The sequence below is a fragment of the Acromyrmex echinatior genome, chromosome 18, assembly GCF_024713525.1.
Source record: "Acromyrmex echinatior isolate Ae372 chromosome 18, ASM2471352v2, whole genome shotgun sequence".
Taxonomy (NCBI): domain Eukaryota; kingdom Metazoa; phylum Arthropoda; class Insecta; order Hymenoptera; family Formicidae; genus Acromyrmex; species Acromyrmex echinatior.
Genome location: NC_141869.1, coordinates 5,094,434 through 5,106,418, shown reverse-complemented (window position 1 = coordinate 5,106,418; position 11,985 = coordinate 5,094,434). Strand labels below are relative to the sequence as shown.

The window sequence follows — 11,985 nt, the reverse complement described above, 5'->3', positions numbered from 1 at the left end:
GAGTAATACGAATAAGTAAATCAGTTCAATAAGAAAACTTCCCTTTTTTTTAATATAAAAATATTTATTGTACACGTATCTTTAGTTATATTTAAATGCGAGTTTTTACTGACAAATAATTTTTCCATTCTGAGTTGTAATCTTCTTCATGCCTTAATAAGATTAACGCGCTTTGAAATGCAAGTATATATACATCAGGTACAGAATTGCTCCTCATGTGATTCAGCCATTTCATAATCTAAAAAAATTATCAACAGTTTAATGTATAATAGACATATTACTCGTTTTGCGACGAAAAATGCCACTGCAATTGTAATACATGAATGTAATGTTTTTTCTAATTGTTAAAAATCAAGAGATTATATAAATCTTTATATTATCTATAGCTGACAAAATACAAGTTTACATACCTGACGTGTTATGGATTTCCAAATTTGTCGGTCAATAAGCATAGAGATCGCCTGTGGAAATAGTCTTATTCTAATGTCTTGCGAAGTAATTAGCAATTCTTTTTGCGGCAAGAGACATTCTATGCCGGACAAACAGATAATCAAGACAAATAAAATATCACAGTAAAAAGTTATATTGTTTTTCTTGTGTTCTGTCTCTACTATAAGCGCATCGATATGTCTCATAAAATCTAAAATCCAGTCTTTTTGTATTTCCAGATCACAAGATTTTTCCGATCTCAACTCAGCCTGCACTTTTTGTATACTTTCTAACAAATATTTTTGCATTCTATAAAGACAGGAAAATTTATTAGGCGACTTGACCAAGCACGAGAAATTTAATAGCTATTCGTAATCGTTGTATACTTACTCAAGATTAAATTCGGTCGTGTTGATAAGATCATTCAGCCAAGTGAATGGCATACCAGTATCTCCCCTGAAGGCTGCTTGGACTCTAATAGCGATAGCGGTTTTCAGTTTTTCTGGCGTTACTACCCACCAGGTGTAAGGCGACGTCATTCTTTCGACATCCTTGGTCAATAATTCCATCATAGCCGCAAAATATTTTTCGAAATGTTTGGATGTTAAGTCGACTTTTTGCGATATCTCTTCCAACATGATGGTTAGCAGCGTGCGATTTCCTATTTGTATCGAATTGTTTTTTAAAGCGGTGACATAAGAAGACATAATATGATTGAATAGATAAATGGACTTTTCGTTATTCATTAAAATTTGATCAATGGCATAATGGAGAGAAGTTTCGATGAATTTTCTTAAGTTATTTGGTTGAATAGCTTGGCACAGTTCCTGCAGATTTGAGTAAAGCACTAAGTGTTTCTCATCCAGTAGCAATCGACCGGCTTCTGATATGGACGTATACATAGACAAGAAACTTTCTATTAGCAATTTCGCCGATAGCGAGATTTGACAATGATAACTCGCGATAGATAGACTGTATTCCTGAGCTTCTTTCGATATATGCATAGTTTTCTCCAAGAAATCCCATTTTATATTCGGCAATGGTTTTTTATGCTTATGAGCAAATATACGCAAACACTCCACTAAAATTGTCTGATTATTCGGATCCAATTTGTCACTTCGTCTCAAGTGCTCACCGATCGCCCTTATTACACTTCTCTCTGGTAGGTACTTATAGTTTTGTGGTTCTCCTTGTGGCCAAGTATATATTTGTGATCTGAAGCCGTTCAATTCGTCCTTAATATAAGAAATCAAAAGATCTCCAGCTGCTGATAAGACACTCTTATTCACATTCTTCAGCATTTGAATCCAACAAGTGCCAGGTATGTACTGCATTACCTCAGACTTGTTACCTTCACTACTCGCCTTTTCAGATGCTTGCTTTATCATGACATCCGATTGGAAGTCTAGAGGCAGAGCAGTCAAAGGAATTCGGTCGACCTGATAAGTTTTCAGTGCCTTAAACGCCGCTTTCGCGACTCTGATATCGTCGCAAATCGTATAGCTCCACAAAATCGTAACAACTTCAGTGATGAATCTGTTGTAGTCATCGCTCGCACGAAACGAATACGAGGGAATGTTACCGAACAACTCGCATAGACTCTCCAGAACCACCGTGCGTTTTTCCTTGCGCATCTTTGGTGCTAATACTTGCCATGTAGAATAAACGCCTGTTAAGTAAAATCATCGTCTGTGTTAATTATGGAAAATGAGAATTACAGAGAACTCTATTAAGTGAAAATCGAACGAGAAATATTCACAAATTAGAACGATCATATTCAGTTAAAGTCTAACATTTAAATTATAAAATTCACACAAAAAAATATTACTAGGCACCAAGATCCGCTTTGATTGAATATAATCTTCACTTATTTACAGAGAATTATGCAAAACAAGGATAGCAAATAAAACATTGATACACTAACTTATTAAAAAGAATTCAGTGTTTCAAGATACAAAATATAAAATATGATACCTATCACCGTGAACTTGCACAGAGCCGAGATGCTGTCAAGTGCGAGTGCACTGGCCGCACCTCCATTCAGATCAACGCATCGATTCAGGATTTGTGACAACAGCGGCACAAGTTCCTCACCGTGCTCGGGCCAACTCTCGCAAATACACTTTATCGCCTGAGCGCATGTCACGTCTGAATGCCAGTTACGATCTTTCTCCATAGCATCCATTAAAGCAGTTGATATGAAGCGATAGCAACGTGGCTCCTTTTCCAACGCCTTTATGTAAAGCTGGATTGCGAAATATTTCAGTGGCTTACCACTATTCAGCAATGTGTCCAACGTGTGGATGACGATCGGCAGATTTTCCTTAGTCATAGCAAACTCGGGAATAGTCAGTAACAGATATTTTAATGTGGAGCTATCATGAATCTTAGTTAATTTGTGCAGCAACAGCGACAATACGTGCGACGCAAAGGAGTTGATCTCTCTCGCTATTTGCACGAGAATATGACAGACTTTTTGGACAACAAGAGGTTCATTGCTATGTAAAAAGATCCCACATAATACCAGTTTGCACATGTATCTCAGATCGATTGGTGCGAGCGACAAATTCTCCAACCATGATAAAGTATTATTTTTTAGAGAATATAGACTAAGGACGAGTTCCATATAAAATTGAATGTATCTATTGCTATAGCTAAATATGAGCAGCATTTTGTTTGATATAATACCGTTACTGTTATCCATTTCCTTTTGTGACATTGTCTTGATTAACAATTCTTTTGCTGTTACTAACGCATCAGCGCATAATAACGACGGATAGGCCAACCACTTTAATAAGGATGCAGCTAATGTATTTAATATCGTAATATGACATGGCATTTTATTCACAATAACTGCACCTATCAAAATGATTAAAATTAAATCTTGCAATTTCTTTAAATAATGTTGCTATCTTTAAAAAAATATGATTTTATAAAATAAATATTTTATATAAATATAAAAGTGAAATGGGTTAGATTTACTTCATAAATATACTTACATATTTGGAGGACGTTAAATAAATAAGCTGCAGGACATATCAAAATTATTTCTGCCATTAAAACTAGCGTAATATTTCCTATATAGTTGTAACAACATTCAAAGAGATCCAATATCATACAAAAATTTTGTGTTGGTTCATGACCGTATTCCAAAAGCTGTATCGTCAAAGAAGCGATTAAAGGTATTAATGCCGTACAAAATTCTATGTCTCTTTTTAGCAACATCATATTCGCAAGCTCAAGAATTCGGCAATTCGCATCGATGCAAGTGTCCGCTCGATTTGTGCATAACCAGAGTAAGATCTCTGTTCGTAAATCTGTAGTGTTACTTGATGTCATTAAAAGTTGCCACGTTTCCCGTTTACAACTCTCACACATATCCATGGTAGGATTGCATAATATGTGCACGAATACAGGTCGTAATAACTCTACACTTTGCCCCATAACACTGAAATTTGGATAAATCAAAATTTAATAGCATTTTCAATGTGCTTTCATCTTAATTATACAAGCTGGAAAAATTATTTAGGAGTAAAAAGATTCCAATTTATATATATATATATATATATATATATATATATATATATAATTCTTATATACATATATCTGATAACTATTCTGATGATAAAAACATACTGTTTGTCATGATGATGCATGATGAATTTCATTTGATTCAGTACAGATCTCCAGCTAAGCTTTTCCTTAATCAAGATCGCAATAAATGGATGCTGAGTAGGGACGTCGAGAGTATATTCATTGCATCTATCATGTGATTTCCAATCTAATATCAACAGTCGACTTATTGTTACAATAATCATCTGATAATTCCTAAAATTTGTTATTGATAACAATACATGAATTGAAACAAATAAATATCATCTAAAGAAATAAATGACATATTAAACATTGATCTTTTGTTCAATATGTACATACATACTTTGAAGAAGCTAAGCATGCCATGAATGTTGCTAATGCAGACTTGACGTCCCACAATCCAGTCTCACCAAGTATAAACAATGCTTGGCATGCAGATGTACTAACTATAGAATCATCACTGTTGCATTTAGTTGAGAGTAATTTAAATTCTGATATCTACAAAAAAGGAAAACAAAAATATATATATAAACAAAAAATATTTATGTATAGTAAATACTAAAATCGTAATTATCAAGAAAATGATTTACTTTTGAAATGTCCTTTTCTTCTGTTTCCAACTTCTTTCTGATTGCTTCAATCAGCTTGGATATTGCCTGCAGAAAAGACAATTGAGTATTCATATAGTTACAACATAAATGCAAATATGTAGTAAATAGTTATCTTCTGCTATTCTTACATGTGATATCAAAGTAGGATTTTGTGATCTCAATTTGTAATCGATTTCATCCATGTTTTATGCTTATATGTAGGACTATTTTTTAGAAATTACGTTTCTTTCTGAAAATTATAAAATTTTCTGTAAAAAAAGAACGTTTATATTTATATAAATATATAAATGATTTCAAGATGAATAAAATATATATTTGATATCCTTGTATTTGCTTCTTCCAATTTTGGAAAATAATTAGATACTTATAACCTATTATAATTTTCTGGATTACATGTGATACACTTATATATTCTCGAGACGCGAATGAAACAAAACATTCAATTATAAGATTAATTTGTTAGATTTAGTATTTATTATCGCAAGTTATATAAATTATAATTAAAACTTGGATTTTCATATGTAATGACCTTTGTTTTTCAGATTTCAAAAAAAATGAGGTTAAAAAGTAATGCAGTGCACTTTATCATCAGATAAAGAAAATTACGCAAAGATGATAAAATATTAACGGATGAAATATGAATATCTCACATGTGTATACAACGTAACAATGCTTTCCATGAATGAAACTTAACCTAACCTCTATTACCTGACTGATCATCAGCAGGTTTAATGAAATTATAATAAATCCTACAATTCTAAATTAATTTAATTTTGCATTCAGGATTCATTTATATGATCTATTAATTTTGCGAATTTTTATTTAAAAATGTTTTGTGACTATTATAACAATAAATAACAATAAATATAATTATCTATAACATATTGATAAATTTTTTGAAACGCAGATTTCAATTCTCTAAAATATCTAAGTTATAAAGAAAATTAATTCGAATAAAAAATAATATTTAATTATATTTTCTTTATGTAACAGATATTTTTTAATTTTTGCATTTCACAAAATATCATCAATCAGTAAGTTGCCGGCTCACTATCGAGAGAAATACAAGAAATAGACAAATGAGTATAAAAATAAAAATGTCTAACTCTTTCTTTTTAATTCTCTTCTCTATTCTTTGATTTGATACTTCTCTTTTCTCTTTTATATCTATTATACTTCCAATGCTTTTTAAAAAAAGTAAGAATTTTATCATACTATATAGATCATTACTTTACTTTAATTATTTTAATTATCAATTTTTTATTTCTCTGCTGGACATTACAAATAATAAAATCAGATAACTATAGAATTAGCTAATGCTTTTATGATATGATGTTCACGTGGAAATCATTGATACTGTATGTATAAGATATATAGGATGTTTTTTCTTTTACTATTAATTTAATATTTTCACACACACGCACGCACACACGCACGCACGCACGCACACACACACACACACACACACACACACACACACACACACACACACACACACACACACACACACACACACACACACACACACACACACACACACACACACACACACACACACACACACACACACACACACACACACACATACACACACATCATGAATTTCATCTCTCTCTCTCTCATCAATGCAATCCTCTGAACCTAATGATAAAGTGAACCGCATGATTTCTTAACTTCGTCTCTCATAATCTGAAAAATAAAGATAGTGAAACAAAAAATAAAGGCAGAGATGTTTGAGATTTTTGAATATATTTATTTGTATGGACAAGTTGGAGCATAGTGCACAATATATTTAATATATAGTAGTCTGAGGAAGGGGGATCAGAGTACATTCTGGAGTTTGAACACAATATCTTACAATTTAACGACAAGATGCCTGCATGTTTTTTTTCTTCTTCTGCACCTGCTTCTCTGTACGTTATGTTTACTCGTATATTCATATACTCGAGATGTATAATATATAAAGCGTAACGACTCACTATTTTTATCATTCTAAAAAAAGGAGACGAGAATAAGGGTCCTTGTTTATTATGTTATATGTCTCAGTTCTCTTAGCATCGTTTACCATTCGCTTCTATCCACTCTCATACCTCTGTTATACGTACATACATGCATACGCGCATCTATATATAATTCAACCCTTTTGTTTCACACGATTTTTCTCTTCCTTTTCTCTTACTTTCTTCTTCTTGTTCACTCTTTCTTCTTTCTCATCTGATACTCTCACGATCGATTATGCAACGTCCTGGCAAATATATGTAGTACTCGCTACAGTGTCGTATTCTCGGACACGGAGGTTGTCTCCAATTGCTAATTACATACGCTCTCTATTACACTCGGGCGAGTTGCGCGTCCCAAGGGGTTTCTCATTCCCACGGGGCGAGCGGGGGCCGACAGGAGGAGTGCAAGGGTAGCGAAGACCGACCATCTAATCCACAAAGTTGTAACCTGTCTTTCAGTAATGTGCGATTCACGTGAAGGTGCAATAAAGCTCTTTGAGCTTACGAGAGACGACGATGACTCTCACCATCTTTCTCTCCTCATATCTTTCTCCCTCTACGTATATCCCCTAATTAGCGATTAACGATCTATATTAAAATTCTTTTTTCCTTGCTTACTGAAAGCGAATACATTTTACAGCCTGTACAGTTGAGTGAAACGACGCGGCGCACTCGTACATTCTTCTTCTTTTATTCTCACATTCTCTATTTCTTATTTCTCTCTCTCTCTCTCTCTCTCTCTCTCGCTCACTCACTCACTCACTCACTCACTCACTCACTCACTTTTTTTTCTTTCTTTTGCACCTTCGCTCACGGAGGCAGACGCGGACCAGGGCAGAATCCAGGTACTCAAGCTATCTCTCTGCGTGTTGCTTCTTATTCTTTTTTCACACTTTTTAAATATTTCTTTTATACTTATGGAGATCTCGTAGAATATCGAGTCCCTCGATCGTTTCGTGTACTCTTTCTTTCTTGGATTCTTCTTTTCCTTTTATTTGCTTTTTTTTAATAAAAATCACAGAGCAGCACCAGCATTTATTTTTTTTAAAGCCCACCCCTTCGTCCGCTGGGCGCCCCACTAAACTGAAGCGATTCATTTTTTATTTCTCTCATTCATTCGCATATACGCACACAATACACGCGCACACATACACAAAGATGCATATACAAACAAAGTTATTCATAAAACATTTATACGTACATCCTCTCGCTCACATAGGTGCGTGCGCGCGCGCTTCTCTATCGCGGTTTCGCTTACATTCGGCAAAATGGATGATTATGTTTTGCCCTGCTCCTCCATTCCTTCATTTTATTAAATATCTTTTTTCTCCCCTGAAATGTCAACCGTATCATATCTTCAGCCATATCTTTTGATTTGGCATTTGCGAAACGCTGCCTAATAAAAATTTCTCGCACCGCCGTTATCTTTCTCTTCTCTTTTTTTCCTCTTATTTCTCCCTACCTTACGTCACACTGACGATAGTAATAAAATAATATAATTAATAATCAATAATCGCATATAATATATATAAAATGGATGACGATAGTAGTTACTGAACAAATATTATGTAGTTTATAGATACATATATATATAGTTGCGTATGCATACGTAATTATACGTTTCGCTCCTCCTATTTACTTCACTCTACAGACCTCGCCCCTGCACTTCTCCTCAACCCCTTGTCCCTTTTTTTTTCTCCCCCTAGCTCTCGCGCATCACTGGCTACCATTACTTTAGTAAACAAATAGCGTTCTAGAATCGAATTTACAGTCACTTAACGCCACTTAATTATTTAGAATCAACGCATTACGTGTCGCCTCGTTTTTTCATTTTTCTTCTTCCTTGTGATTTTATAAATCGTTCATGCCTAAAGACGAGTTCCCTCTGGTCGCGTTTATCGGCATTTAGCGATCGATCAACACACAATTATGAATTCTTCATTTCCCTAAGAGATAAGTTATCAGCAAAGTTATACAATTTCTCTACAAAAATCGAAGTTGCGCACGCCTAAATTCTTATTTCTTTACAATAAAATACATCGATACGGAATCTATACGCACGCACATCCACACGCATGCATTATGCTTGTACAAGGCAGTCGACGCACGTGATTCGCTACTCTCTTACATCTCTCGTATACCCTATATATAATCGTTATATATATATTTTTTTTTGTCTCTCTTTCTCTCTTATATATATATGCACACACACACACACACACATCTACACGCGCTCGCTCGCACGCTCTTAAGCTTCTCTACGCTCGATAAAAATTTCACCTCGCCTCGACACATACGCTCGAATCTGAGAGTCGGGGGCGGAACCGCGCTCGCACTCGGCACGCATTAATCCATGCTCGCCGCAATTTTTGCCAGCGCGGCCCCGTGGACGCAAGAACGCCGACAGTGCCGTTCGTCCTCGCGTGCTTCAGTCTAACGAGACGCCTGCTTCCTCGCGAACCTCGTCGTCGCGCATCTTCCACGCCTCGTTCCGATGGATGGACCGCACGGACCTCCCTCAGCCTATCCTAACTTCGGGTCCCGAATGTCGTTTAGTTAATACTTCCCGGATCTGCAATTCTCCGTTCCATTCCGAGCTACCGGTCCCACAAGGTCTGTTTAGATCTAGACACTAGAAAGAAAAGAGAAACCGAGTGTTACCCAGAATCAGCACATGTCAAACGAGGAATCAATGATTTTTTTTTGGATGGCACTGAGCGTATCCAGTCCACCGAAACGAGGCAATCTTTCACTCGATCCCGCTCGAGGACCCTCATCTCATGAGATAGATCGTACCCCTCGAAACTTTACAGGTCTCAGTTTACGGGCTGAGATCGAGTTCCTAATCACTTATTCTTACACTAACTGAAGGCGTCTGTACATTATGCGGCGCGTGTTCCTTAGATATACACTATGTACACGAAGAAGGATATCCAGCAAACTGGTTTTGTCTGCGCGAGAATCGTGAATCCGCAATGGACATATGTGGCGTCACGATACTTGGGGAGTATGATAGGAGGAAATTCGTCCTCTCATCGCGTGAGCATCGCTCCGATAGTTCGATACATCCAAAGGATTGCTTACTCACGATTGTCTCGTCAAGCCTACTACTAACTGTTCAGATTGATCAGAAACAACTCTGTCCGAGAATATGGACAACGTATTTGTGCGTCGAATCGAGTTCAGTCTCTTATCTTTCTCACGTCCTCTAAAATCGATATACATATAGTACTTTCCGCATGTGCGCCTGATTTAAAAAGTCGTGAATCTTCGTGATCCATCAATCTTCCTGATTCCTTCTAATATCATCACTAATCACTGATTTACAGTTTGCTTGCATATATAGAATTCCTAATTCAGCCTAGTTTGCAGGGACATGAATAATACCATATAGAGCACCGTGTATCACATTGCCCTAAAGTTCCAGTTAGCGTTATCAAGTAAATGAACAGCACACTATTCCCATTCCTCTTTTCTTGGCTATCACATAGGAGTTTTAATATTTCATCTAGTCTTCAATCCCTAATACTTGAACCGTTGTTGAGAAGAGGAACGATAGCACCCGTCATCTTGGTCATCGCTTCGTGGTCCTAACGTTTCAACTAGCTTTTCTGAGATCCCAATTTCAAACGACATCGAGAGAACGGGCGGTACAGAGGTAAAGAACATCCCGGCTTCTTTACCGGCTACATTTTGATCCTAATCCGGCCGTCGTCAACTTTTCTTTACTGGTTTCTCCTTGGTCCTAATCCAGGCATACAATGCAGTATGCATTGAAAATACACGCGGCATCCTGTTCAGTATTGGCTACACCGCTCGCTCGCTCGTGTCCATGTCTCCTACGGTTGCCTGCCGCCACCGGCGGCGGTGCCGTGCGGATGTCCCGCACCGGGCGTGCCGCTCGCCGCCGCCGGATGCGTGTGGTGGGCCTGTGCGGCAGAGTTGCCCCCGGCGGTTCCGCCGGGCAGGACGGGGGCGGGGGCCGCGGGTCACTTGGGTGGGAATGGCGAGATCACCGAGGCGGCTACCGCGGCGGCCTGCTGACTCGCCAGCACTGCCGCTGCAACACACACAGAGAGACAGCAGGCCATTAATGTTTCGTCACGATTACTCTGATCATCTACTAAACGCATCTACGCGTGTTTGCTTTTTCCAGTTGTTGCTTTGCTGTTCGGATGATGGCGACCCGCGGCACCCGAAACCGTGATCTGATGCGAAGCGCATTTCGGGCTATTGAGGACCAAGAAGGGAGAGACCAAGATTCGTCATCAGCTGAGAAAAGTTCTTCTCATTGGTCATCTATACGATTGGTTTGTATTACGTAATACAAACTAATGAGCGTATTGCATTTGGTGCAGAAAAGAAATTGAAGATTTGGAAACCGTTTGAGAACAGAATACTCGATACTACTTCTAAGTGAGAAAACGAGGAAATCAGAGATTGAACAACTATCTAGTAGTGAGTCCAAGAATTGAGGAGCATTGATTACCAATCGTCTATCATAATATAAATTCAATACGTTACGCTAATTAAAATAATCATAAAATAATACAGAAGTAATGTAAGAAATAAGTAAATAAGTATTATATATGATTAAGAGAGAGAAAGTATCAACTTCAAATGAACTTTCTCCCGGTGCTAACTAAGATTCACACTATATTACTTAATTATAATGTTACATGATCTCAATCTTCATACTGTATGTCTTTGCAATCTACTTGATGCCATTATTAATGTCCCTAAATCCTGGCAATTGATTCTTAAGTTTCTCATCTGGTAAATGGCGATAAGATACAGCAGAAAGTGTATCTGTTATAAAAATTGGCAAGCTCTTCGAGACAATCGTTAACGAGTGCAATCCTCTAAGAAACATATCGTGTCCTCGAGTTCAATCGCGCTCGAGGAGAAACCCGTATATTCGAGATATCTAAACACCGAGCTAATTCCATTACTACTCGAGGGAAAATGATGACGGATATGTGTGTATATGTGTGTGTGTGTGTGTGTATGAGGAGTGGTGGGAAAGCATACAAAGTGGCGTGTACCTAAGCGATCGTTTTTCCTCATTCTTATTTTTGTCTCAATGATCCCGCGCCTACAATGCATTCCCTAAGTCGCGTGATTTGCGGACTTCCCTCGTTCACGCGAAAGTCCTGGCAGTATTGGCTTCGTAAGCGTATACTTGGTCGATTAAATTCGGATTGGCGATCGTTTTCTGAGTACGAGAATGTCGTTAATATCGTAACAGCAAGAATAACAATGAAACGAAGTTTGACAGTGCAGAACTGTATGCATAAAAAGATTAAAGTCAAATTTTTAAATTGATGGCTTATCCGGAGAGAGAGAGAGAG

General features: G+C 37.1%; 2 protein-coding genes across 8 annotated transcripts in view; both read right to left on the bottom strand.

Annotated features, from left to right (window-relative positions):
- Positions 1-43: 43 nt before the first annotated feature.
- LOC105144861 (focadhesin) lies at positions 44-6,232 on the bottom strand. Of its 3 annotated transcripts, none has more exons than XM_087415550.1 (10): positions 5,164-6,232; positions 4,763-4,863; positions 4,614-4,679; positions 4,367-4,521; positions 4,066-4,257; positions 3,429-3,877; positions 2,404-3,288; positions 820-2,098; positions 411-738; positions 44-238 (listed from the first exon to the last, which is right to left on the bottom strand). In XM_087415550.1, the coding sequence occupies exons 2-10, from the start codon at positions 4,814-4,816 to the stop codon at positions 92-94; spliced, it is 3,555 nt and encodes a 1,184-aa protein (XP_087271676.1). In that variant the 5' UTR covers positions 4,817-4,863; positions 5,164-6,232; the 3' UTR covers positions 44-91. The 3 variants fall into 3 exon arrangements, with proteins under 3 accessions (XP_087271676.1, XP_087271677.1, XP_011052371.1); XM_087415551.1 differs by having other exon boundaries at positions 4,763-4,882; positions 5,285-6,232; XM_011054069.2 differs by having other exon boundaries at positions 5,285-6,232.
- Positions 6,233-6,366: 134 nt separating this feature from the next.
- Positions 6,367-11,985, bottom strand: part of LOC105144863 (uncharacterized) — a 246,697-nt gene continuing 241,078 nt past the window's right edge. For 4 of the 5 annotated variants that reach the window (XM_087415546.1, XM_011054072.2, XM_087415548.1 and 1 more), the window contains one exon: positions 6,367-10,694. In XM_087415546.1, coding sequence (XP_087271672.1) covers positions 10,624-10,694 — 71 coding nt within the window. In that variant the 3' untranslated portion in view covers positions 6,367-10,623. The remainder of the gene's footprint in view (positions 10,695-11,985) is intronic. The other variant, XM_087415549.1, reaches the window with a different exon arrangement.